Consider the following 22,986-nt stretch of genomic DNA (forward strand, 5'->3'; position numbering starts at 1 on the left):
GTAAACATGTTTTAATCCTCTCTTATTAGAAATCGCTGCTCAGTCAGAGTCAACTGAGATCAGACAAGACTGGAAGCCTCCTTTTCTTAGTAATGAGGAGTTCACTCAGCTGATGTTGGAGGTGAGTAAGAGCACTAGTGAACATAAGAGTTTCTCTTTGTGAAATACCTTCATTTACATGCAAGAATATGAGTAAAGTTAAGAAGTGTATTTTGTTCTGACAGGGATTGGATGGATTTTTCCTTGCAATTATGACTGATGGGAATATAATCTATGTCTCTGAGAGTGTGACGTCTCTACTAGAACATTTACCTGTGAGTATAACAAGCTGAAGTTCTGAGTTTATGATGACTAGTGCAGTGTCCTGTTTGCTGAGCCGGTGGTGATGCTGGTTGCAGCTTTTTTTCTGTAACTGTAAAAGTAACCTGCATCATCCAGCCGTGACAAGTAAAGACCTGTGGCTGGAGTCTGCAGAACCCTGTAGCTGCCCCACTGCTGCTGCTCAAAGCACTGTTCACCTTTTTATTTAAGGTTAAGTAAAGCTTGACTCAGTACGCAGAACATTGATCTGGAGAATCAGTTGCTGTCGCTGTGTCGTAAGTTCACCGATGTGATCAACAAAGTCACTTTTGTTGATGAGTCCTAGCTGCTACTGCTACAGAGTGCTGCGCGCCTGTTAACTCTAATTTAATATTTTGAAAGTTTTGTGTCCAGTTTGCACAAAATTTGATGGATGCTTCTAAAAATATTTAGAAATAAACTGACAGACAGACAGAATTTTGGAATTATTGGATAGATAAATAATCTATATTTAAATATTGCGCATGTTATATTTTTAATCCCATTTAATGTGTTCTTATTACTCAGTGCAATGGCCACATGTCAACTCAAAATTAAGTGTTTTCAGATTACTTATTCTATAATGTTCATTGTGTTTCAGTCTGATCTTGTTGATCAAAACCTGTTGAACTTCCTGCCCATGGGGGAGCATTCAGATGTGTACAAGGCCCTGTCCTCTCACATCATGGAGGGAGAGACGCCGACACCTGAATATCTGAAGAGTAAGTGCTGAAGGTTTCATTTTGACGTTATATTATATAACTGCCGTTAGCTAAGTGCGTGAGGTCTTGTGTTTCTCAATCACTGATCTTTTTTTCCAGCAAAAAATCAGCTAGACTTCTGTTGCCACATGCTCCGAGGGACTATCGACCCTAAAGAGCCCCCTGTGTATGAATACGTCAAGTTCATTGGAAACTTCAAGTCCCTGAATAATGGTGAGTTACATGAAAATAAGTGTCTGAGCCTGGAATGGAGATTTTCTGCTTTCAAGGTCTAACTTCCTTTGCTTGTCTTCTCCCCAGTGCCTAACTGTACCCGAAATGGTTTTGAAGGAGTGATCCAGCGATCACTTCACTCTGCCTTTGAAGACAGAGTGTGTCTCATTGCAACTGTGAGACTCGCCAAGCCACAGTTTATCAAGGTGAGAGTCAGTACTCCCTACTCGTTTTGATTATTTTTCTGTAAGATTATGCAAAAACTACTGGATGGTAAGATGTATCGGTACCCAAAAATCACGGCTAAGTATGTTTTCGGTACGTCTTCAAAGTAGAAATAAGGAACAGAAAACATTTTATTTTTTTATTTGACCCTGGTTAACTGAACATACTATGTCTTTGTCTTTCTTACCTAAGTAAATTAGCATGTTCGATATGCTACCAGCTACATGTCCGATAGCAGTTGCGCAATGTCGGCTTTTATACGATCACCTCGTCTTTGTCCGTGATCATTATAGTGACTGTGAAACTGATGGGTTCCCACACAGCGGACTTGAAATATGAGGGAGGGTCTTCACATTCTTGTTTGTCTGTGGTCGCTAGGACCACGAACATACAGCACATCCGGTTCTGTAACGAACCTAAAGGCCAGTACCGGAAATATTCGGTTCAGATACAATATGTTACACCCCTACTGGAAGGATTACCATGAAACTTGGTAGAAGGATGAGGTATGGGTCAGGGAAGAACCCAATTAATGTTGTTATGGATCTGAAAAGATGACTGGATCCAGGTATTTAGCTTCTCTGTCTCTGCAGCATTTTTCACAGAATTCATTCAATCTAAGGCAGTAGCGGGTCGCACGTGCAAGCCCCTTAACTTTGCTCTCATGTGAAACAGATCCTAAGTGACAGGTCACACACTAGATAATGAATGGCTTAACACGGCGAATTAGGGTGTTAGCCTTTTTGAGGGTTTGCACGGTTAATATCTTTTACTGTGTATATACATATTTAATTATGTTCTACTCTTCCTCTGTCCCTCATAGGAGATGTGCACTGTAGATGAGCCTAATGAGGAATTCACCTCCAGACATAGTTTAGAGTGGAAATTTCTCTTCTTGGATCACAGGTACAGTTTTTTTTGTCAATTTCCGTGTGTGTTTATCATCAATATTTGTATTTTACCTAATTTATATAATCAGGGATAATTTAACACCTAACCTGTTTGGTCAAACTGTGACTAAACAAACAGACTAAAACCACCTGAAAAGGAGGGTGTTTGTTCTGCTTCCATTTTGGTTTGTTAGTCGTGTAAGAAAACAGGACACATCTTGTTTTCATATTTTGTTTCATTTAATTCAGTATTTCCATTACTATTAAATCTACTGAATGATTGTGAAATATCACATGAGCTATTTTCCAGTCTGTTTAAGCTGTTTCTAAGATCCCACATTGTTTTGTAACTGTGGTAACATGTATGCATGTCAGAACTTGACTGTTAGGTTCTTCCCTTAAACCAGTCTTATGTTTAGCTTTTGTTGTACTTTGTGTTTTGTAGTAGTAAATGAAACCAAATTGTAACCCTCCCCATGATATTCCAATACAATTCTATTAGCAGTTTTGACAAATAATGCTTATCAGTCTCTTAGTTCCACATGTGCGTGTTGAGACTCCAGAGACAATAAATAAACTTGTTATGCAGAATAACTTACTGCCAGTCACCTGAATTACATTTTCTCACGTGAGTCTATTTAGAGCTGCAGATGCAGGATGACGTTAGCAAAACTGGCCAATCAATGAGTCATCTGAAAGTCATGATTCCTCCTCCTGTTTCACTTCTAACAAACCAGTAGGAACAAGAACCAGCAGAGAGTTGAAAGTTCTCTCCTCCTCCTTTAGACTTCTTTATGTTCTATTCCATATTCATCTCATTTTCTTTAACCTCTTTTTATTGTTGTCCTCTCCTCCTCCTCCTCGTCATCTTCTGCCTTGTCGTCTTCTTTGTCTTCAACATCGTATTGTCTTTTCTTCTTCAAAATTGTATCTTCTTCTTTCCATAACTCAAAGCTCATCATGTGGCCCAGATGGTCACACCTTCAGAATCTCAGTGTGATTGGTAAAACAGAGTTAAAGTAAATCTGTGAAGCAGACATCAAAGGAGTCCTCACCCTCTAATCAAGGAATCAAGTCACATGCAAATAGATGATCCCAGATCACATGATGTTTTTCATTCAGGTCTGCTATAGCCAGCGGAGCTCTTACAGTAGGAGAAAAGGGAAAAAAACACTCTCAAACTTTTTTTTTCTACTGTAGAAACTTCATTATAATTAACTACAACGTGACTAATGTACAGAGCAGTATGTGTTATTTAACAGAAGAAGAAAGCCTGCAGATCTCAGAAACATCTAACATAACATGTACTTCTCCAGAGCTTCACCCATCATAGGTTACCTCCCGTTTGAGGTCCTGGGTACATCAGGGTATGACTACTACCATGTAGATGACCTGGAGACACTGGCCAAATGCCATGAACACTGTAAGTATATCTCTGTTCGCCAACAATAAGGCCATTTACATTTGTCATTTTCTTCATGAATATTCAAACACTAAATAACATCCAACTGTTACTCCTGGTTTCTCTGTAGTAATGCAATACGGCAAAGGAAAGTCCTGCTACTACAGATTCCTCACAAAAGGGCAGCAGTGGATTTGGCTTCAGACTCACTCCTACATCACCTACCACCAGTGGAACTCCAGACCAGAGTTTATTGTCTGCACACACACTGTTGTAAGGTACATGAAAGATTGACTCTGATATCTACATTCATAAATACAAAATTAAAGAACATGCCCTCATCTCACATCTCACACTATTATCAATATGTTATATATTTTCACTGTCTGTGTAGTTATGCTGAAGTAAGAGCAGAACAGCGTAGAGAACTTGGAATTGAAGAATCTCCACCTGACTTTACAGCAGATAAGGTGAGACTTTTTTTCAACACAAGTTGGCGTTCCAGTTAGATCCAGTTTTCCTTCACTGACATTAACGATAGAAATGCTACCCCTTTCCACAGCAGTCCCAGGTTTCAGGCTCCGAGTCCCAGCTCAACACCAGTCTGAAGGAGGTTTTGGAACGGTTCGACCACAGCCGGTCCCCCTCACCTTCATCTCCCAGCTCACGCAAATCATCACACACCGCTGTGTCTGAGCCAGTCTGTAAGCACCATTATATCTCTTTACTATCAACCAATGTGACACCCCAACTCACCACTGTCACCATGTCAAATTGAGTGGTATTTTAAAACAAATCTGACATTCATGTTTTACCCTCAGCATCTCAGATGAAGCTGCAGGGGGATAGAAGTACAACAGGTCGCCAATCTGTTTCTGTCATGGAGATGACGTCACCACGGAGATCGTCTATCAGCAGTCAGGTTGGTGGAGCAACAGTCTGTTGTAAAATGTCATAACAACTGTGTCCTGGGTCATGAGAGTTGAAGCACCCTGATCTCTATGATCCCTCACTGCACCGTATCCTGATTTTCTGTGGTGACTGTTTTCTTTCTATCAGCATTCGATGAGCTCCCAAAATACCGGACAGAACGTGACTCCGTCCATGGTTCCTCAACAGCAGCTGCAGCAGCAACAGCAGCAACCACAGCAGCAACAACAGCAGCAGCATCTACAACAGCCACTGCAGCCTCAACAGCAACAAGTTCAGAACAATGTACAAGTGAGATACTTATCATGTTTAGCTTATCCTTTTTATCTTGTTTTACTCACCCAGGGTGTTTCTGTATGGAGTTTCCATGTTCTCCCTGGTCCTGCGTGGGTTTTCTTCGGGTACTCCAGCTTCCTACCTCAGTCCAAACATATGCAAATTGGTCAAACGGGCTCCAAGCTATATTCAAATGTGAATAAGGTTAGGGGTGCTATCTGGGTAGAGAATGAAGGAGGCGCTAAGCATAAGTTCCACTTCATAAATATATTTTGTTCTTTTTTATTTACAACCCTGAAGAAGCTCTCAAATCTTGTCTTTCCAAGTAGATATCTTCTATTAAGCGGTATAGAATAGAGATATATATTAAGTGCCAGATCCTCCCTCACACATAAGACAGCTTTGGGTCTGCATTAGACCTCGAAGGTCCCCTTTTTTATGAATTCTCATGCACCACATTGTACATTCACATATCAACCACTAGTAACTGCTTCCTGCCATGTTTCCATGTCATTGCTCTATGGCAGTCGATGGTGCAGTTCTCCAGCCAGTTAGAAACCATGCATCACCTAAAAGAGCAGTTGGAGCAGAGGACCAGGATGATTGAGTCCAACATCCAGCGGCAGCAGGATGAGTTGCGGGAGATTCAGGTGGAGCTGCAGAGAGTGCAGGGACATAACCTGCAGGTGAGACTGAAAAGATGCTCAGGAGCGAGCACACAGCTCAGTGAATATATCAGTGCTTTGTGTATTTCATTATTTCCTTTTATTGGGATGGGTCTGTTGCTTTGAATGTATACTGCATGTTTCAGATGTTCTTGCAGAAAGGAGCTGGAGGACTGAGTCTTGGCTCTGTTCAGATGGCCCAGGGGAACACTTTGCAGCAGGGGGGGATGCTCAGCATGCAGGGCCAAGTGGTCTCTGCTGGGCCTTTACAGAACAACATTAAGCAACAGCATGCCGTCCAGCCCCAGTCCCAGCAACAAACACTCCTGCAGGAACAGAGCTTAGCACTCTCTCAGGTCAGACAAGCTGAATGCTGTTCAGTAAACACATGAAACTCCGCCTCTTGCTGACACATCTTTTCACTGACTCTGGCTCTCTCTATTTCAGTCTCAGCGGTCGTCTCTCACCCTGCAGCCTCAACAGAATCCACTGCCTATGTCTCTCTACAACACAATGATGCTCCCTCAACAAAGTCCTGCTAATGTGGTCCAGATTGCCACCAGCCTGGCACAGAACACCGGACCCAACACTCCCACTGTGGCAACATTTGCACAGGACCGTGCTGCTCAGATAAGGTTTGCATTTTAAAATGTGTTTTATTGCCATGGTTACAATTGCTATATTTCCAGAATGTGAATTTCTTATTCAGTGTCTCTCTAACGCAATTTGATTTGTGCAAGAGTTAAAACAAAGAAATCGGACCTCATTCCTACATGTTTTTGTTACTGCTACCTTCCACCCCTTCATGTCCCGCACAGGTTTCCTGCTGCTCCCCAGCTGCTCACCAAGCTGGTGACAGGACAGATGGCATGTGGGGCAGTCATGGTCCCTACAACCATGTTTATGGGCCAAGTGGTGACAGCCTTCGCCCCTCAGCAGGGCCAGACGCAGACCATCAGCATCTCCCAGCAGCCTCCACCACAGCAGCAGCAACTACCGCAGCAGCAGGAACAGCTGCAGTCACAGGTCACAGCCATGCAGCCCGTGCAGGCTCCACTGGCCCAGCAGCAAACACAGTTCCTACAGGTAACACTCAAAGTGAAATGACACTGCACCAGGTATCTTTGTACTTTGATGGTTTCAAATTTGTATTTAACAGTTTCAATAAAACACAACGTGTAGAAGATCATGTTACACGACTTGTGCAGAGTTTGCTGTTCATGTGACCATCTAGGATATCAGCATGTGTCCACAGGGTTGCAATCTATTTACTATATACCATAAATTAATTTGGTGAAATGGAAAGTATGCATGTGATGTAGATTGAAGTCCCCACTGCCACTCTCCACTGGGTAGCATAGTAATCTGTATCAGTTGTCATTTATTTACATGGAAAAAACAAACATTTGACAGAACACTGTAATTAGGAAAGTTGAATACACAAACAGATCTAAACAGAAGGTTTTACAGACCGTCAAATAATAGTGAAACTAGTACTTATTACATTCATTATTTTCAGTGACACAGAAATAATTGACCACTATTTTCACAATATAATAATTTTTTCAGATATTTGTTGAGAAAAAATAGTGAGAAGAAGAAGCTACAATCTTCTGTAATATCTCAGATTTTTGAGTAACTCTGGTAGCACACAGACAGACGAACAATACAATAAAAACCAATCCGTCCATGGCAGAGGTTATAATATATTGTTGCTGTCCTGTGATGTTTAGTCAAATGAAAATACTATTTTTTTGTGCAGTTTTCTTTGCTACTCAGGGGTTTTGTGTTGTCTTAGTGGTGTCATTGGAGATCCTTTACAAAGTAGATGATAACGTTCATCATTTCAAAACTCAAATGTTGCCTGGTGTAGTTTAAAGTCAAATCTGGCCTCAGCTAGTAAAGGTTTTTCCCAAAATTCTGCTAAAACCATGTTTTGTCACTGAAGGCCTCTCGACTTCTTCATGGAAACCAGTCCACCCAGTTGATCCTGCAGGCTGCGTTCCCTCTGCAGCAGCAGGGTACCTTTGCTGCCGCAACCCAGCAGCAGCAGCAACAGTTACAGCAGCAACAACAATTACAACATCAACAACAGCAACAGCAGAAGCAGTTACAACAGCAGAAACAGCAACTGGCTCGTCACAGAGCAGATAGTTTGTCTGAGCGATCCACTACCCAGCCACAGTAGCTGGCTGCAGCCAATCAGAAGTGGATTGGGCCAAACCGAGGTGGGGGTGTCTTTGTGATGGCAGTCTCAAGACGGGTTGTGCTGAAAGTGCAGCCCTGAGACCAGGCCTCATTTGTAAGTGACTGGGTGGGCAGGCTGAGGCTTCCCTCCCTCACAAGGAGTTTTCGCTGTTTGCACTGATCTCCTGAGCACAAAGTGCTGCCAAGAAGAGAACTCCGGACCGTGCTAGCTGCGGCTCTGGCAGTTTGCTTTGTCTCTGGTTTGAAGCCTTTTCTCCATGAAAACGGGGAGCCATGTTTCCCGTTAATGGACTCCCCGTCCCCTCCCCCAGCCCTCTTATTGTGTGTTTATTGCGCGTGTGTATGTGAGTGTGTGTTTGCAGGAGCTTGTGTGTGCGTGCACTCTAGTCACCCTCACAGGATTATTTTATGCAGAGCTCACCAGTTAATGCAGTGAAGCTTCAATCAGAGCTTCAAGGACGTCCTTCTAAACGGCCCATGGCTAGTTTGTTTTGGATGTTTTCTCCTATTCTTGTTCTTCGTGTAAAAATAATTATGGGTCAGAAAATATTTTTAAGAATGTGTTGTAGATTGAACTTTTACTGTACAGAACATTATGTGTAATATATACTGTAAATATATTGAAAAAGAAAGAACTAATATTTTATATGATGCATGAAATGAAATGCATAGTCTGTTATTTGCAGCTTTGAATATGCTTCTTTTCTAGTCTTCTCAGAAAAAAAGATCTTAAAATGCTCTGTGGCTGATATTTTCACAGGCTTCCTTTATCCTAGGGGACGATTGTTTGTGAGTCTGCATAGCAGACAGTGTCGATGCTGCTTGTTGTGTCACAGTTTGTTTAATCCTTGACCCATATTTTCACGCATTTTCACAAAATGATATACGTTTCAAAATTCAGCTTTAAACACATTGTGATTGAATCAAATGCTACCAAGGCTACTAAACATTCAACAGTAGGATTGCCAACCTAATCCAAAATTCCTGTTTGGTGTCTGAAGACACTTAATATTTAATCTATAAACATTTATCCCTTAAAATAAACTACAGGATATGCAGTCAGTCCTGTTAACGCTTTCCTAATATGCTCAAACTAAGAGTTATATGATTTGTGCCCGCGTAGGGTTAATCAAATGATTTCCCATCAGCACGCTGATCATCTATCCATTCTTTTTTAGCAATTTACCTGTGGCAGCTGTGAGATGGCCCCAAATTCCCTAACTAGCTCAAATACTGTCAATCTGTTGTGTTTGGATGCCAATGTAGGTTTGCAACACTTGAAAACAGACACTGTAGTCGGCCATTGTTGATGTTATGCTTAAAGTCTTCCCAGCAAATGTTGCTGGGAAATGAGAGATGTAGACAGAGAAGTAATAATGTGGTTCTAGGCTGATTCCAGCCAATGTAAAAGCTAACTGGTTCTTAAAAGGTTTGCAAGTTGAACCAGCTCCGAACCAACCCAGCATCAGCACTCCGTTCGATTTGCAGGAAAGTCTTTTTGGAGAAACAGGAGCTGGACACAGTAGTCCAGTCCGAGCTCCATGCAAGTTTATAAAGAGAGAGAGGCAGATCCCCCTGTAGGGTTCTCATAACGTTTTGAGTTGGTAGAGCTAATGTATTAGTCAGCAGTTGCCACTTAAAACATCCAGTAAACACAAAGCAACGTTAGTTCTATTTCTGATGATTGTAAGTCAACCATTCAGTCCCTTTTAGTCTTTGGTCTCCCCCGAGCCCTGAGGGAAATATTGGACTGCGTAGCTGCTAAATGCTCCACTCTGTTCACCAGCTAGTCACTAAGTCGGAGCAACAGTCTTCTGGGGCGGCCTAAAGCGGCACATTTAGAACAGGGAGCTTAACTTTGAGCTTGAATGGTTTGTTTTTCATGTCATGAAAAAGATACTTCATTATAGACAATTTTATCTCTTATTGGCTCATTCGATGACAACTTGACCTAGGTACACAGTGCTAGTACACACACACACACACACACACACACACACACACAGAGACAAGCCTCCTTCCATTCTGATCTAATTCACCACCAGATGGTATCAAGCTGACAGCTCAGCCCATTCTTCATCTGTGTGTAAAGTAACAGGCTGAGCTCAACACGGCCACAAGTCTGGTGACAAACATCCAATGTACATTTTTTTTGCTCTGACCCGAGGTATCTTGTGATACCACGTGTACTTTGTCTGTTCACCGCTGCGTGTTTGGCTGTTGTGTTCTCGTGTGGGAAATTCCTGTTTGACATAGAAGTTCCCAATAATTCATCCACTGTTTGGTTTGAGCCTGGCTTTGAGTAGATGTGGAAAAATGCCAAGACTAACCCTCATTTGTGGCTAACTGCTTGGGGATACAGCCTTGGACCCAAGCGTTGGACGGCACACAGACACACACACACACACACACATACCTAATAGGTTAACATTAATGTTACATGTTACAGCAAATGCTTAACTGCCATAGGCTCTGAGGCCCAGCTATGTTTGAACATTTGAACATGCAGAATGTTGATTTTGACAAGACCTATTACCCACAATTCACACTTTGGCATTTTGAATCCTTTGTTCAGCCCCAAAGTTAACATAGTCCGTCCTAAATGTTGAGTGATTGGGGTGGTCCCTTCATCTCTCCTGCAGTGTATTTAAACTGATGGATTCTCATTTCAGAAAATGTTTGGCTTGGATCACGTCAGTAGCTGTCACGTTGGCTAAAGTGGTCCCTTCTTATTTTCCTGGTTATTTTTATAATACATATAGAGTGTGTGGTTTTGTCTCCTGTTGGCTTTCACAAACAACACCAGCGCTGTGTCATGAGTATGAACACTAGTATATTCAGTCATAAAGTCATTGATTTTCAAATTGCATGTAAGACATCTAAGGGACTGTATGAAAAAGTAATCGACAGTGGGGCCTGAACCTGATGTTTTATAGAAGTGACTCTTAAGGAGTGGAATGACCTGTGGGTGAAGTGATGAAGAACAAATGCAACAGTTTGCAGATTTCCAGCTGCTCTGTTTTGAACCAAGAGCCTCCAAAAGACCAGTTAGCAGCAGTGTCAGTGAACAGCGACACACGTCATATTTTAACTTCGCTCACAAGTAGCATCACATTAGTTAATAACATTATAACTGCTGAGAAGATATTCAGTCCCCACTGAGAACAACAGTGCATGTCACTGTTGTTTCATACAGTCCCTAACGCCAGCTGTCTCCACTGTCTCCACAGACCTTGTGGTCTGCACCATCTTCACAGAGCTGCTCAATCCTTCGCTCATCATCGGTTGGGCTGCAGCTCATTTCAGTTTCTAAATAAACCACATTAGTTCCCTGCAACACAATTTCACAAAGCTGCACAGGGGACCCGGATCCTCTGGAGTGAGATTCACGAGGTGCAATAAACCTGCGAGAATGTCATGAAATGTCATTAACATGAGTGTGTTGCATGAGGAGGTGTGTGGCTGCGAGAGCCTTTGCACAATGTATGATAGGACTGTTAATAAGAGAAGTAAATTATTTAGCCTTTAAATGTGCAAACCTAAAATGAAACCTGCGTATAAAGTTCAGAATCAAGAGTTTAACGAGAGAGAAGGATCTAAGCCAACTGTGACATACATATAAAGACTGTTTGAACCTTCTCCCCAGAAAGAGCTGCTTACATGTGGTTATACGAGGACGAGCCCGACCGATGTGGGCTTATGGAGACTGCCACAGATATTCAGTCAAATAATCTGATCTTGATATATTGGCTGAAATACATATATTTATTTATTTTGATTTAAGACCTATGGTATATGAAATCCTAATGACAAAGAAATGTTATTGAGGCTTGATATTTTACAGTTAAACTATAAACTAATTAATCATAAAAAACAACGTGACAATTATTTATATCAGCCAACACCTGAAAATGCCAATATGTCTATGAAAGACTCATTTCTGCAGACCAAAACATCGGTCGGGCACTAAGACGAAGACTGTTAAGTTTAAAGGTATTTTCTCTTTTCATCATCATGTTCAGTCTTGTTCTGGAATACAGGTGCAAACTGCCACATTTTAAAAGACAAAGCGATGCTTTATTAAAGTTACCAGTCAGTGGTTCCCAGTCATAGAAACATGAGGGGAAATGTTTTGTTATCCAAAGAGCGGGGGCACGGCAGAGGATGAGCCCTACACGAGATGATATAGTGAATTCTGTTCAATGTTTTGTAGTTCTGATGTTCACACTAGAAGCTCTTGTGTCTCAGTGTTTTGTCTCTGCTTTCATGTTATATTTGTGTAGCATTTTGGTTTGGCTCAGGAAATGTACTGCTGCAGTCCACTCAGCAACAACAATCTCCTGACGTTTTCTAAAAGGTTAATGCGCTCTGAATCCTGCAGGTTTGTGTGACAGTAGCTGTTTGGCCTGCGACATCACTGACTAGTTTGTGGCCAAAAGGGAAACAGGATTCATGGTTTCTGCTCAGATGACCCAGCGAGGAGCCAATGGTTTTATTAACTTTGATCAGTAAATAACTACTACATGCAGTCTTCAACTACCATGGGCAAATGTTACATGACAGGAATATGAGTTTATCTGGTCAAAAATCATTTTATTAACCTAATAGTATCAGTGCCAGAATTGCTGCATTAAACCACTTTATTGATACATAAGCTAAAATATGAATTTAGATTATTTAATATTTGAATTTGTATGTATTGATCAGTGGTTACCAACATTCTGATTACATCATTACCACATTGACAATCATAAATTTAGGATATAAATACATAATTTTTACCCTAAAACTGAAGTTAATGTCTGGTTTTATTTAACTAACTGTCCTAAAAGTGAATTTATTGTGACGTGAAGAAAATCTCTGGGATTATAATTGTATAATAATTGTTATAATTAATTAATAATTATATCAGCAGCTATAATTTTATTTTCGAGCAATCATTCATAATTACAGCTCAAATCTATACAACTTTAATAAAGCTGTATGTTACTTTAATTCCTCAATCTTATTATAAAGTGGTTTCAACACTTTGTTATAGGTCTCTATACAGTTTATAAACATTTCAGTTTATGCTGTACCTCTATTATAATGGATTAAAGCATTCATAAGTGTTTATTAATATCCTTTTGAACAACAATGCCTACGGCGACACCAGTGACTGATTCATGTTTTAGTTGAACAGGAGTTGTAATAATATAAAATATATATTTTTGAGAGAAGTAATCATTGCTGACAAAGCTCATTAATTAACGTAAATTATGTAAAATTTCCTTCTGGCACAATTGACTTACAGCATGTGTTATACTTTTGTTTGCATATTATTTACAAAGTGCTTCATAAAAATCCATGGCAAAAAATGAACTAAGAAAAGAGGTATTCAATTCACTTCAATTTTGAATGCTAAAATTATAAAATAAGACCAAGACCTTGGAATTTAGAGAAAAATAAATATATAGACCCTTTCTTTTTACAGTGCTTATAAAAAAAAAGAAGTTTTACAGTTGTGAACATTGTAACTGAGATTCTGCCCAAAAACTATTTTTTCCAGATCAACTACTGCCACCTTCTGTTCGGTTTGCGGTTAAGCATCTTTAGACATCAGTCATCATTCCCTCCTCAACATCAAATAACCTGACAGTGTATTTGTAACCCTCCAGATTTTGGTCTGCATGTGTCCTGCTCTGCATTTATTTCTTGAGCCAAACTGTTCAGAATTTCAACACAAACTTCTGAAGCAAATGTATCAACCGTTTGCTCCCCTTCAATCTGAAATAAATCCCTATGAAATGTCTCCGGTGTTCTGTTTCCTCTGGCTCATCTCTACGGTCTTTTCAGCACACACAGAACAAACGACTGGTTTAGAAAGAAGACAAGACATGAAACATTTTATTGAGAGAAATATTCAGATTTCAACCAACCTGTCCCACAAACAGACGGATTACACAGCCGGGCACAGCCTGTCAAATATTGACAACACAGCTTCGGCCTGTTCAGTTAAAAAAATAATTCCTTCCCTTGTTTCTTTCGACCTCTTACCCACCCTGTTCTGTCTACAGTACGTACCCTAAAAGAAAATGAGGCTAAATAAATACAGAGCATTTTAAATAAAAGGGAAACACAGGGATTTATTACATTACTGGTTGAGGTGTCGCTGTAGCTACAACACAGCTGCGTATGGCTGAATAGGGTAAACAAATAGTACAAATGACATGGTGGTTATTGTGTCATGATTACATTCTATCCGTGACTAATTGTTCTCGGAGAAGAACTCTGGAGTATGTCCGCACTGCTGGGTCCAGACTTTACACAAAGTGTTCCTGTCACTCACGAGCAACACAGTGATCTGTGGAGCGTTCAGGTGCTCTTACACATGGGCTCACTCAGACATTATCCGGAGAATAAACTCCTAGAGAAAGTCAGGAGCCTCTCACTGAGACATTTGTGCTCTTACATACAGATGTCAGGAGATAATCCGGAGTTTAGTTCATGTTTAAAAGCATCTTTTGTGATTCAGGCCAGTAACAACTAAAGCACCAAGTTGTTTCTGAAAATGGCTCTTAACACAGAGGAGGAGTTTTTAACCCGTGAAGCTAATTCCTAACTGATCATCAACATGATCTGTGTTCTTTACGCTGTTGATAAATGATCTGTCCTGAATGGTCTAATCCCACGTGGTAAGCGTGAAGTTCATGTGTGAACGCACCCCAATGTGCCTTCAGTCATGTGTCCTGAGGATCGATCAGAGAAAACACATTCTGCGGTGGACTGAGACACATGTGGCCCAGTCTCTTCAAATTGTGAACACAGATCTGTCCCGGGCCACATATGAAGGACCGCCTACTCAGCTGAAGTCCTCCGACCTGCCACATGTGATCTCAGGAGATGCATTCAGGACAGATGTTGAGGAGTGGACCATAATGAAACTCCCCCGATCAATAACACCACTGGGTGATCAGCTTTTTGAAGAGGAGCTGTGCTGTAGCTCTGGATACTATCGACTGTAAGGTATGGCGACACCTGAACGTAGAGGTATTGTAGTTGTTCAGGACCCAGTCTCTCTAAAACAACTGCTTATTGTATCAGCAGCCAAGGGAATAACTCGTAAATATTTCAATGATGTCTCTGTCTCAATTTAAATTATATCGCACTTCTTGGGGAGTTGTAGTAGAATCTATTAAAAAGTATCTCCCAGAGAGGTAGGTGGAATAAACACCAGCATCTGGGCTCACGTTAGACAGACAAACAAAATGATCATACAACATTTATAAACAAATAAAAAGGCAATGACTTTGAAATTGACTTATTGTCTAAAGGAGACAGCTAGGAGCTAGAAACGTACTGCATGTCGGGTTCTGACTGAACAACATAACCTCTAACAGATGGGTCGGAGGGCAGCGAGTGGGCTTCTTCCTCTCGCACACTTTGTGAAGAGAACAAAGCTGGAACAGGAAGCCACAGAACGTCCTTCTCTCCTCTCACATCGACGCCTGTTACTCAATGTTTTCTCCTCACTACTTTAGACTTTCTGCTTTGTAAGTATTCAGCGACTCCCAAAAGGATTTGGTGAAGACAATCTTATTTAATTCTAAATTTGCACTCAGTGTTAGAGGCTCTAGTGGAACAGAAATTGTCTAAAGGAAGGAGGAGGGGACTTTGGCTTCCTGTTCAACTTGTCACACGGTCTGTTGGACACACACACACACAATCTCTCAACAGCAAGTGAACCAAAGTTTACACGTATATACAGAGTGAACCTGAAAATGTGTTCGTCCAATCAAAATCCAGACTCTGGCTTGATGAGAAGAGCAGAGAAGGCGAACGCCAGAAAAACTATTCCTCCAATGATTGTAACTGTGGAAACAAAACAGATTGAGTTAATTTTCATTTATTCTAATGAGCAAAACCAACAATGTAACCTAAACCCAAGATTTAGGACAATAGACATTCATCATTTTTTTCCAACATACAAGAACTGTTTTTCTTTCTTACACCGAATATATTCCAGACTCTCTCTCTATGTGCTGTGTGTGTGAGTGAGTGTCACAAATCTGTTTACGGTCACGCTATGGGGACTCATCTTCCTTATGGGGACACAAGGTAAGTCCAAATAATGCAAAACATTAAATTCTGAGTAATAACTAAGGTCACGGTTAGAAAAAGGAAATCCATATAAGTCAATGTAATGGCCCGTGTGTGTGTCTGTGCTTGTCTCTTGGAATGAGGGTAAACAAAAACATGGGGTTAGACAGCACACATGAGCCAACACATAAAAGTACCATGTGAATAGTAATGACAGCAGTCGAATATTTTTTTTGTCTTCGAATTAAATGAATTCTCGCTGTAGTTTTTGGTGCAAATACTTCATATTGTCGACTTCTAATTGTATTGACTATTTGCAAAAAGTATTTTACACTCGCATGACAACTGACAACTCAGGAATCTCGCCTACTCACATTTTGAAAATATATATATATATATATCTTTTTAATCTGCCTGTACTCCCTAATCAAATGAAAAAAAAAAACAAACAGCTTGCTTATAATAATGATTAAGATTTAATGGTGTAGTGACAACAGGAAATGAAAACACAGCAACGTACCTGTTCTGACAGATATTTTCTGGGCGATCATTCTCCCTCCTATCACAGCCAGACCTGTACACAAACAGTGTCCCAGTGTACCACCCACAGCAACTCCAAAAGGATCCTGGGAATTTAAATAAGAAAAAGTGACTTTCATGTTGATGTGAAATAAAAATTACACCTTGCCTTTGCTGGCGATTTTAATTACCAGTGTATTAGCACCGCACAAAGTGGTTTGCGGTGTAGCTAAAATAAATAAACAAAGGCTTTATTTCCCACTGGGGCCACACACAATAAACTTGAGACGTTGCAACATAACTAAACACACATGAACGACAAAAGTAGTTTGAATCTTACTATGTTATTACAGATGTTGACATTTTGAGTTTTGAGTAGTTAGAACTGAATTAATGATTGTTTTGACGAGTCAGAATGTTATATATATCATATATATATATATATATATGTACGAGTCGCAGGTAAAGTCAAAACAACTCATCACGGGAGCTGTTTACTGCCCCCACATCAGGAGCGCTGCCACAATGTGTGCGTCGTGTATTATATCAGACCAGAGTAATCAATTACTACATCAGCTGCCAACTATTTTTATAAATCGATTAAAGCCCTAAAATTGTGTCAAAGAAAATCTCGAACAAACCTCCCGTGCTCCGAGAATGATGGTGGTCAGCTGGGAGCGGTCCCCCCACTCTGCGAGGAAGGTGAGGGTGAAGGCTTGGAGGAAGACAGGTGAGATGAAGCTGTGCCACTTCCTCTGAGGCTGCGTGTTCCCCGATCCAGCCTCCACATCTGCAGTCCCATTGACCTGTTTAGATCGCTGAAGCTGAGCAGACAAGGACAGTGTGATTCTACTGAAACACTGGATGATGATTCCCCCTCATCAGGAGATGTTAGACCAACTAATCCTTTATTCAGGTTAATTCTTGTCAACTATTCCTATGATCAACTTTTAAAATCAGTCAACTGTTGCGACCCTACCTGCCCAACAAATCTATTGAGATAGAAGAATATTTTTCATAACTGTTACTTGCACTCAGGACTTTACTCTACAGAAGAGATTTAGATTGGATCAGCGGTTTGACGAGTCATCATTCACTTTGCAGTACTATACATATGTGCTTCAACAGCGGCACTCCTTTCACCACATGGTATGGAGCCATTTTACAAAAAGGTACATAGTCCACCTGGTTCCACCTAGAAACTGGCCGCTGAGCTACTCACAGAAGCCAATTTACTGTATGGCTCTGTAAAGGTGAGATGGGAGGACCGATGCCGACTCTGTGTAACACATCATGCTCCTGATTCCTGAACGGCGACATGCTCCATGAAATCACATACGGCTTGTTTGGTTACGTGTAAACACGCAAAGTGGACCAGCAATATATCAGGATCAGTGTTTAAATGGGGCTCATACCTTAGAAAGAAGGTGCGAGCAGTCAGGAACACTAGCTAAACGAAGAGATGTAATGCGGCTACGAACATAACTGCAGCCTGTTTCACGTACTGACTTAAAGTCAATTGGAGTTGTACAACTTGATGTGCAAGGGATAGGAGTGTATTTCTAGGCAAGAGGCTGAGAACTCTGTCCTCCAGGACAAATACAGCCTGGAGACATGACAGTAGTTAGTATTTTTTCTGAAGTAAAAACAATTGCAGTCTAACATGTTCTGCAGAGTGGTCACTTCTGGCTGTATGGCTGTCAGGTCATGGTAGGTGTGAATGAAAACATACAGGGAGCTGTTATGTCCTATCTCTGACAAACATCATTACCACTGTCCAGAAAAAGTAGCACATGTGTAATGTTGCGCTTTACAAGAAAGATGGACACATGATTATTCTCTATTAGAGTAAAATTGTGCCCAGTGTGCAGGGACACAGTGGCAGTGATGGAAAAAAAGCTCAGTCTCAAGCATCATTACAGACGTAAACATGCAGCTTAACTGGATGTGTTACAAGGACAAATCCTCTTGGTTAAAGTTACAAGCTCTGGGGGTTAGTTTGTGTTCCCACGAGCTGCTTTCACAAGAACACATTCTGACATAGGGAATATTAAGCAGTCCAGTTTTGTGATGAGCGAGCTGAAAGCTGAAATTTCAAGAATAGGGAGAATTTGCGGAGAAACCTTTTTGCTGCTGCAGAGCTGCAAGAACTGGACACAGTCAAATTGTGGATTGTGTGCAAGAACAAACAACTTGCATGACATCTGAATATGCAGATTAAGCAGGTGAATTCCTTCAGGCATTGTGCGAGAGGATTCGTGACATAAAAAGTGAACAAAAAGAACTGAAGATCTTTGTTAAGCTGTTTAGTTTGGAAGCAGATAATGTGTTTGACAACCTCAAATATGAAATCATTGAGCTGCAAATCAATAATCGCTGAATATATATGATATATATTCATACTTTTTTTAAACAGCTGTTTATTCATACTTTTCACAAGCTGCCATATAACACTAATTTCATTAGTAGAGAAGTATCTCCACTGTTAACAGTTCTACGTTATGACTACAAGGTTTTCCTTCTCTGTGTGATACCTATTGAACTGGTTGTTTCATGGAGATCAGGACATTTGCAGGTTACAACTTGTTATGTCCTGGTGTGTTGCAAACACAATCGCGTGTGGAACCAACTCAAAATACACATTTCCAAGAAATGCAGAAGTGATGCAATTTGGCTTCAGGCATAACTTTTAGCTGACAGGGTCATTGGAGAAGAGCTACAGGGATTTTGCAAGGTACTGGGATATAAAAAAGTGTTACATATTTTTTCCAAGTTGCTACTTACCAACCCACTAAGAACTTAACTCACCTCCTCATCCTTCTTCTTGATCTCTGCCTGCACCTCCTCCAGCTCCTCCTGACCCTCATCTGGACTCATCTTCAGCCCCTCTCTCAGCATGCGCACACCAAAGATGGCAAACAGAGCCGTGGATACATAGTATGTGTAGATTCTAGGGATGATGGTGGTGGCATAACCAAACAGCACTGTGGTGTGGAGTGGGGAGAATACCTTATTATTGCTGGAAGAGGATGCAGTAATTCTAAAACAAGAAAACCACAGATACAAACATCCACTTCTACTTACCAGAGAGACAAGTCATGATTCCCAGAGCCAGAATGGCGCCTGTCAACACGGTGAGACGGTTGTAGCGCATGGCCATGATGGCTGCGATGAAAAATGTCTTGTCTCCCAACTCTGAGACAATGATGACGGAGAGAGAGGCTGCGAAGGCGTGAATGAATCCCATGTTTCCTTTGGTGGGGTCATTCTCTGAAACTACTGGGCCCACTGGATGAGGACTTGGTGCTTTCTGCAAAAAGATCCACACAGAGTAACAGTGGGTTAGTTAGTAAATATGTTCAAGTGTGGTGTTGCTACACTAACAATCATTGTATATTGTCGACCTCTAATTGTATTGACTATTTGCAAAGCTTGCTATATAAATACTCCTTTACTTCCTCAATACAGTAATTATCTACCATCTTGTATGTTGTAATAATAATAGCACTTTTGCCATGGTAAATACAGTGACTGTAAAAACAAGTTAAAATAGCAGTTAAAAATATTATATTATATTACATACATAAATCGCAGATTAAAAAAGGTGAGTTTTGAGCACATTTTTGCAGGAGGTGAGTGAAGGAATATGTCTGAGGTACTGAGGGAGAGAGTTCCAGAGGGAGGGGGCAGCGATGGAGCAGGCCTTGTCCCCCCGTGCTTGGACAGGGTTAGGGGGGTGAGGAGGTTGGTGTATCAGAGGTTGTGGGTGGGATTGTGTCGGTGCAGGAGATGTGATGATGAGAACATTGTATTCTTTGTTGACTGTGGAGCCAGTGAAGGTGTTGAAGGACAGGAGGTGATGTGGGTTCTGCTGCGGGAGTGGGTGAGCAGCCGGGCGGCTGAGATTTGGTCATATTGTAATTTGTTGATGATTTTGGTGAATGTCCCGAAAAGTATGCTATTGCAATAATCGAGTCGTGAGGTGATGAAGGCTTGGATCAGTTTTTCAGAGGCTGAGGACGAGCGTATTTCGGAAATGTATTTAGGTGGAATAAGTCTGTTATTGTAATTTGGTTGACGTGGATTTCAAAGGAGATGGTTGGGTCAGAATCAGATTCAGAATTGAGGGTTGGGTCGACAATGACACAGAGGGTTACGGATGTGTGTGGATGCTTGAACAGTGAAGCCGTTGATGGAAAGGGAGAGATTTTGGCAGGAGTCTGTGATTGATTTGGGGCAGAGGATGAGGATCTAGATTTGTGGCTGTTGAATTTGAGAAAGTTATTTTGCATCCAGGTCTTTACATCTGTGAGGTGGTTTGTTAGGGTGGAGTAAGTGGTGGGTGTGATGGATTTAGTGGAGATGTAGAGTTTGGTTTCGTCTGCATAGCATTGGAAATTGAGGCCATTGTGGTGTATGATGTTACCCAGGAGGAGCATGAAGAGAAGGGGGCAAGCAGCAAACCTTGGGGGGACATCTTGGGAGACTAGGGCCGTGTTGGAGTTGGATTGATGTTGATGAACTGGTGAGTTATGATATGAACCAGGAGAGGGCAGTGCCAGTGATGTGCAGGGAGGACTCAAGGTGGGTGAGGAGGATGGAATCAAAGGCAGCACTGAGGTCAAAGAGGATAAGGATGTCGAGAGAGAGATCCTCAGAGAAGAGGAGAAGGTCCTTTGTGACTTTGATTAGGGCGGTGACTGTGCTGTGATAATATCTGAATCTGGATTGAAATTGTCTGTAGTTGATTGTCGTCCAGGTGGGTTTTGAGTTGGGAGGCGACAGTAGGTCACAGTATTTTTGACAGAAAGGCTGGGGGTGGAGGTGGGCTGGCAGTGGCTAGTTGTTTTTTAGATGGTCTCAATCATTGATTGGCAAAATGAGAGGAAGGACTGAGTGAGATTGTCCATGGATTTGAGAAGTTTGTTAATTGTGGAGAAGAGGACCTTGGGTTTAGCAGAACCAGAGTGGATGAGGCCAGAGTAGTAGGAGGAGCATTTTCAAATCAATACAATAAGTATCAATATATCTATCCTATATGTTTCTTCTCTAACCATTAAAGTACGTATATAAACTACTGTACTTTTGTACAGTAAGAATATAATTATATGTTTTCCAATGAATAAGATATATCCTGAAAATGTTTTCCAATCAATAAGGTATACATCCTGTTCCTGTTTTCTAATCAATAGGATATATATCCTGTTCCGGTTTTCTAATCAATTAAGTATAATATCCTGTTCCGGTTTTCGAATCAATTAAGTTTATATCCTTTATGTTTTTCAATCAATAAAGGTTATATCCTGTATATGTTTTCAAATCAATAGTTTATATCCTGTATGATTTTCAATCAATAAAGTTTATATCCTGTATTTGTTTCCGATCGATAAAGTTTACATCCTGTATGTTTTCCAATCAATAAAGCTGATATCCTGTATATGTTATCTAATCAATAAGGTCAGTGAGTTTCTTCCTGGTTACTGCTGGGCCCACATGCTTCTTCGACATCTTCGATATGATTAAACTCTTGTGGACATTATCACATCTCATCCCTCAACACGTTCCCTCCACTTTCCTTCACATACACACATTATCACCGATTAGCATGTTAAACTGAAACACCGGAAAACAATGGGACACGTCCCTGGTAGCATGCAGGCTAGCTCGGCTGTGCTAGCAGACAGTACTGGCGGCGCCGGCGGCAGATTCGTCGCAATTCAAAGGTCTAAATCGCAGGAAGATATAGAAGGAGCAGCTCCTGACCTCCTGTGGCAGCACCTCCTGCACCGGGACCGCTTTGTGCTCCTCTGGAACTGCAGCGACTCCGACCGAAAACAACAACACGGCGGCGGCGAGCGGAACCAAGACGCGTAAAACATCTCTCCCAGCCCGTCCCTGTGCTCCACACAGCGTCACAGACATGATTGCTCCAGAAGTACCGACCGAAGACCGTTGGCTCGTGGATTTCTACACCGCTAATCACTTGATATCTCCGGCAGCAGGACGGGATAACTTCATATTAGCATCATCCACAGTATGCGGGTGTCCTCCGTGATACACGTCACGCTCAGAGGAAGCCCAACCAACTCAGGCGGAAGTTACAACCATGCTGTAGCACTGGCCATAAAAGATGAGCGATGATTGGACCAGCGCAACAATGACGTAGACCAGTGGCTGACGTACGCACCGGAGAGATCAGTGATTGGTCAATCTCAATGTCAGTATCTGAAGCATTGAGACCTTAGTAAAATAATGTAAAATATAAAATCTATAATATAAAATTGAATCATCATCAGAGGTTTATTGTTGTATTAGTGCCTTTAAAGACCAGATCTTTAAATATGCAGATAGTCTTTAATATGCAAATTTTCCTTTTTTAAATGTTTATCCAGTCGTTGCATCGGCCACTTTTAAAAACTATATATTCAACAGTGATTATTTGAGAATAAATATACAAGTTTAAATGCTAAATTAGTAATCTTTAATTCATTAATATCAGTTTTCAGCCACAGGTTGAC

At 41.1% G+C, this 22,986-nt stretch overlaps 2 protein-coding genes across 3 annotated transcripts in view; one reads left to right on the forward strand and one right to left on the reverse strand.

Annotated features, from left to right (window-relative positions):
• Positions 1–13,661, forward strand: part of clocka (clock circadian regulator a) — a 29,805-nt gene extending 16,144 nt beyond the window's left edge. Inside the window, exons 7-23 of one of the 2 annotated variants that reach the window (XM_062394657.1) lie at positions 30–121; positions 225–314; positions 941–1,061; positions 1,161–1,274; positions 1,362–1,480; positions 2,323–2,405; positions 3,706–3,812; positions 3,922–4,069; positions 4,186–4,261; positions 4,354–4,495; positions 4,613–4,713; positions 4,851–5,012; positions 5,525–5,683; positions 5,809–6,018; positions 6,110–6,297; positions 6,481–6,748; positions 7,611–13,661. In XM_062394657.1, coding sequence (XP_062250641.1) covers positions 30–121; positions 225–314; positions 941–1,061; positions 1,161–1,274; positions 1,362–1,480; positions 2,323–2,405; positions 3,706–3,812; positions 3,922–4,069; positions 4,186–4,261; positions 4,354–4,495; positions 4,613–4,713; positions 4,851–5,012; positions 5,525–5,683; positions 5,809–6,018; positions 6,110–6,297; positions 6,481–6,748; positions 7,611–7,850 — 2,420 coding nt within the window. In that variant the 3' untranslated portion in view covers positions 7,851–13,661. The remainder of the gene's footprint in view (positions 1–29; positions 122–224; positions 315–940; positions 1,062–1,160; positions 1,275–1,361; positions 1,481–2,322; positions 2,406–3,705; positions 3,813–3,921; positions 4,070–4,185; positions 4,262–4,353; positions 4,496–4,612; positions 4,714–4,850; positions 5,013–5,524; positions 5,684–5,808; positions 6,019–6,109; positions 6,298–6,480; positions 6,749–7,610) is intronic. The other variant, XM_062394658.1, reaches the window with a different exon arrangement.
• A 77-nt stretch (positions 13,662–13,738) lies between these two features.
• On the reverse strand, positions 13,739–22,569 carry tmem165 (transmembrane protein 165). Its single transcript, XM_062394660.1, has 6 exons — positions 22,232–22,569; positions 19,553–19,778; positions 19,277–19,452; positions 17,110–17,292; positions 16,470–16,575; positions 13,739–15,721 (listed from the first exon to the last, which is right to left on the reverse strand). The coding sequence occupies exons 1-6, from the start codon at positions 22,388–22,390 to the stop codon at positions 15,645–15,647; spliced, it is 927 nt and encodes a 308-aa protein (XP_062250644.1). The 5' UTR covers positions 22,391–22,569; the 3' UTR covers positions 13,739–15,644.
• Between the last annotated feature and the right edge of the window lie 417 nt (positions 22,570–22,986).

Source organism: Platichthys flesus, chromosome 9 (genome assembly GCF_949316205.1).
Source record: "Platichthys flesus chromosome 9, fPlaFle2.1, whole genome shotgun sequence".
NCBI classification, from domain to species: Eukaryota; Metazoa; Chordata; class Actinopteri; order Pleuronectiformes; family Pleuronectidae; genus Platichthys; species Platichthys flesus.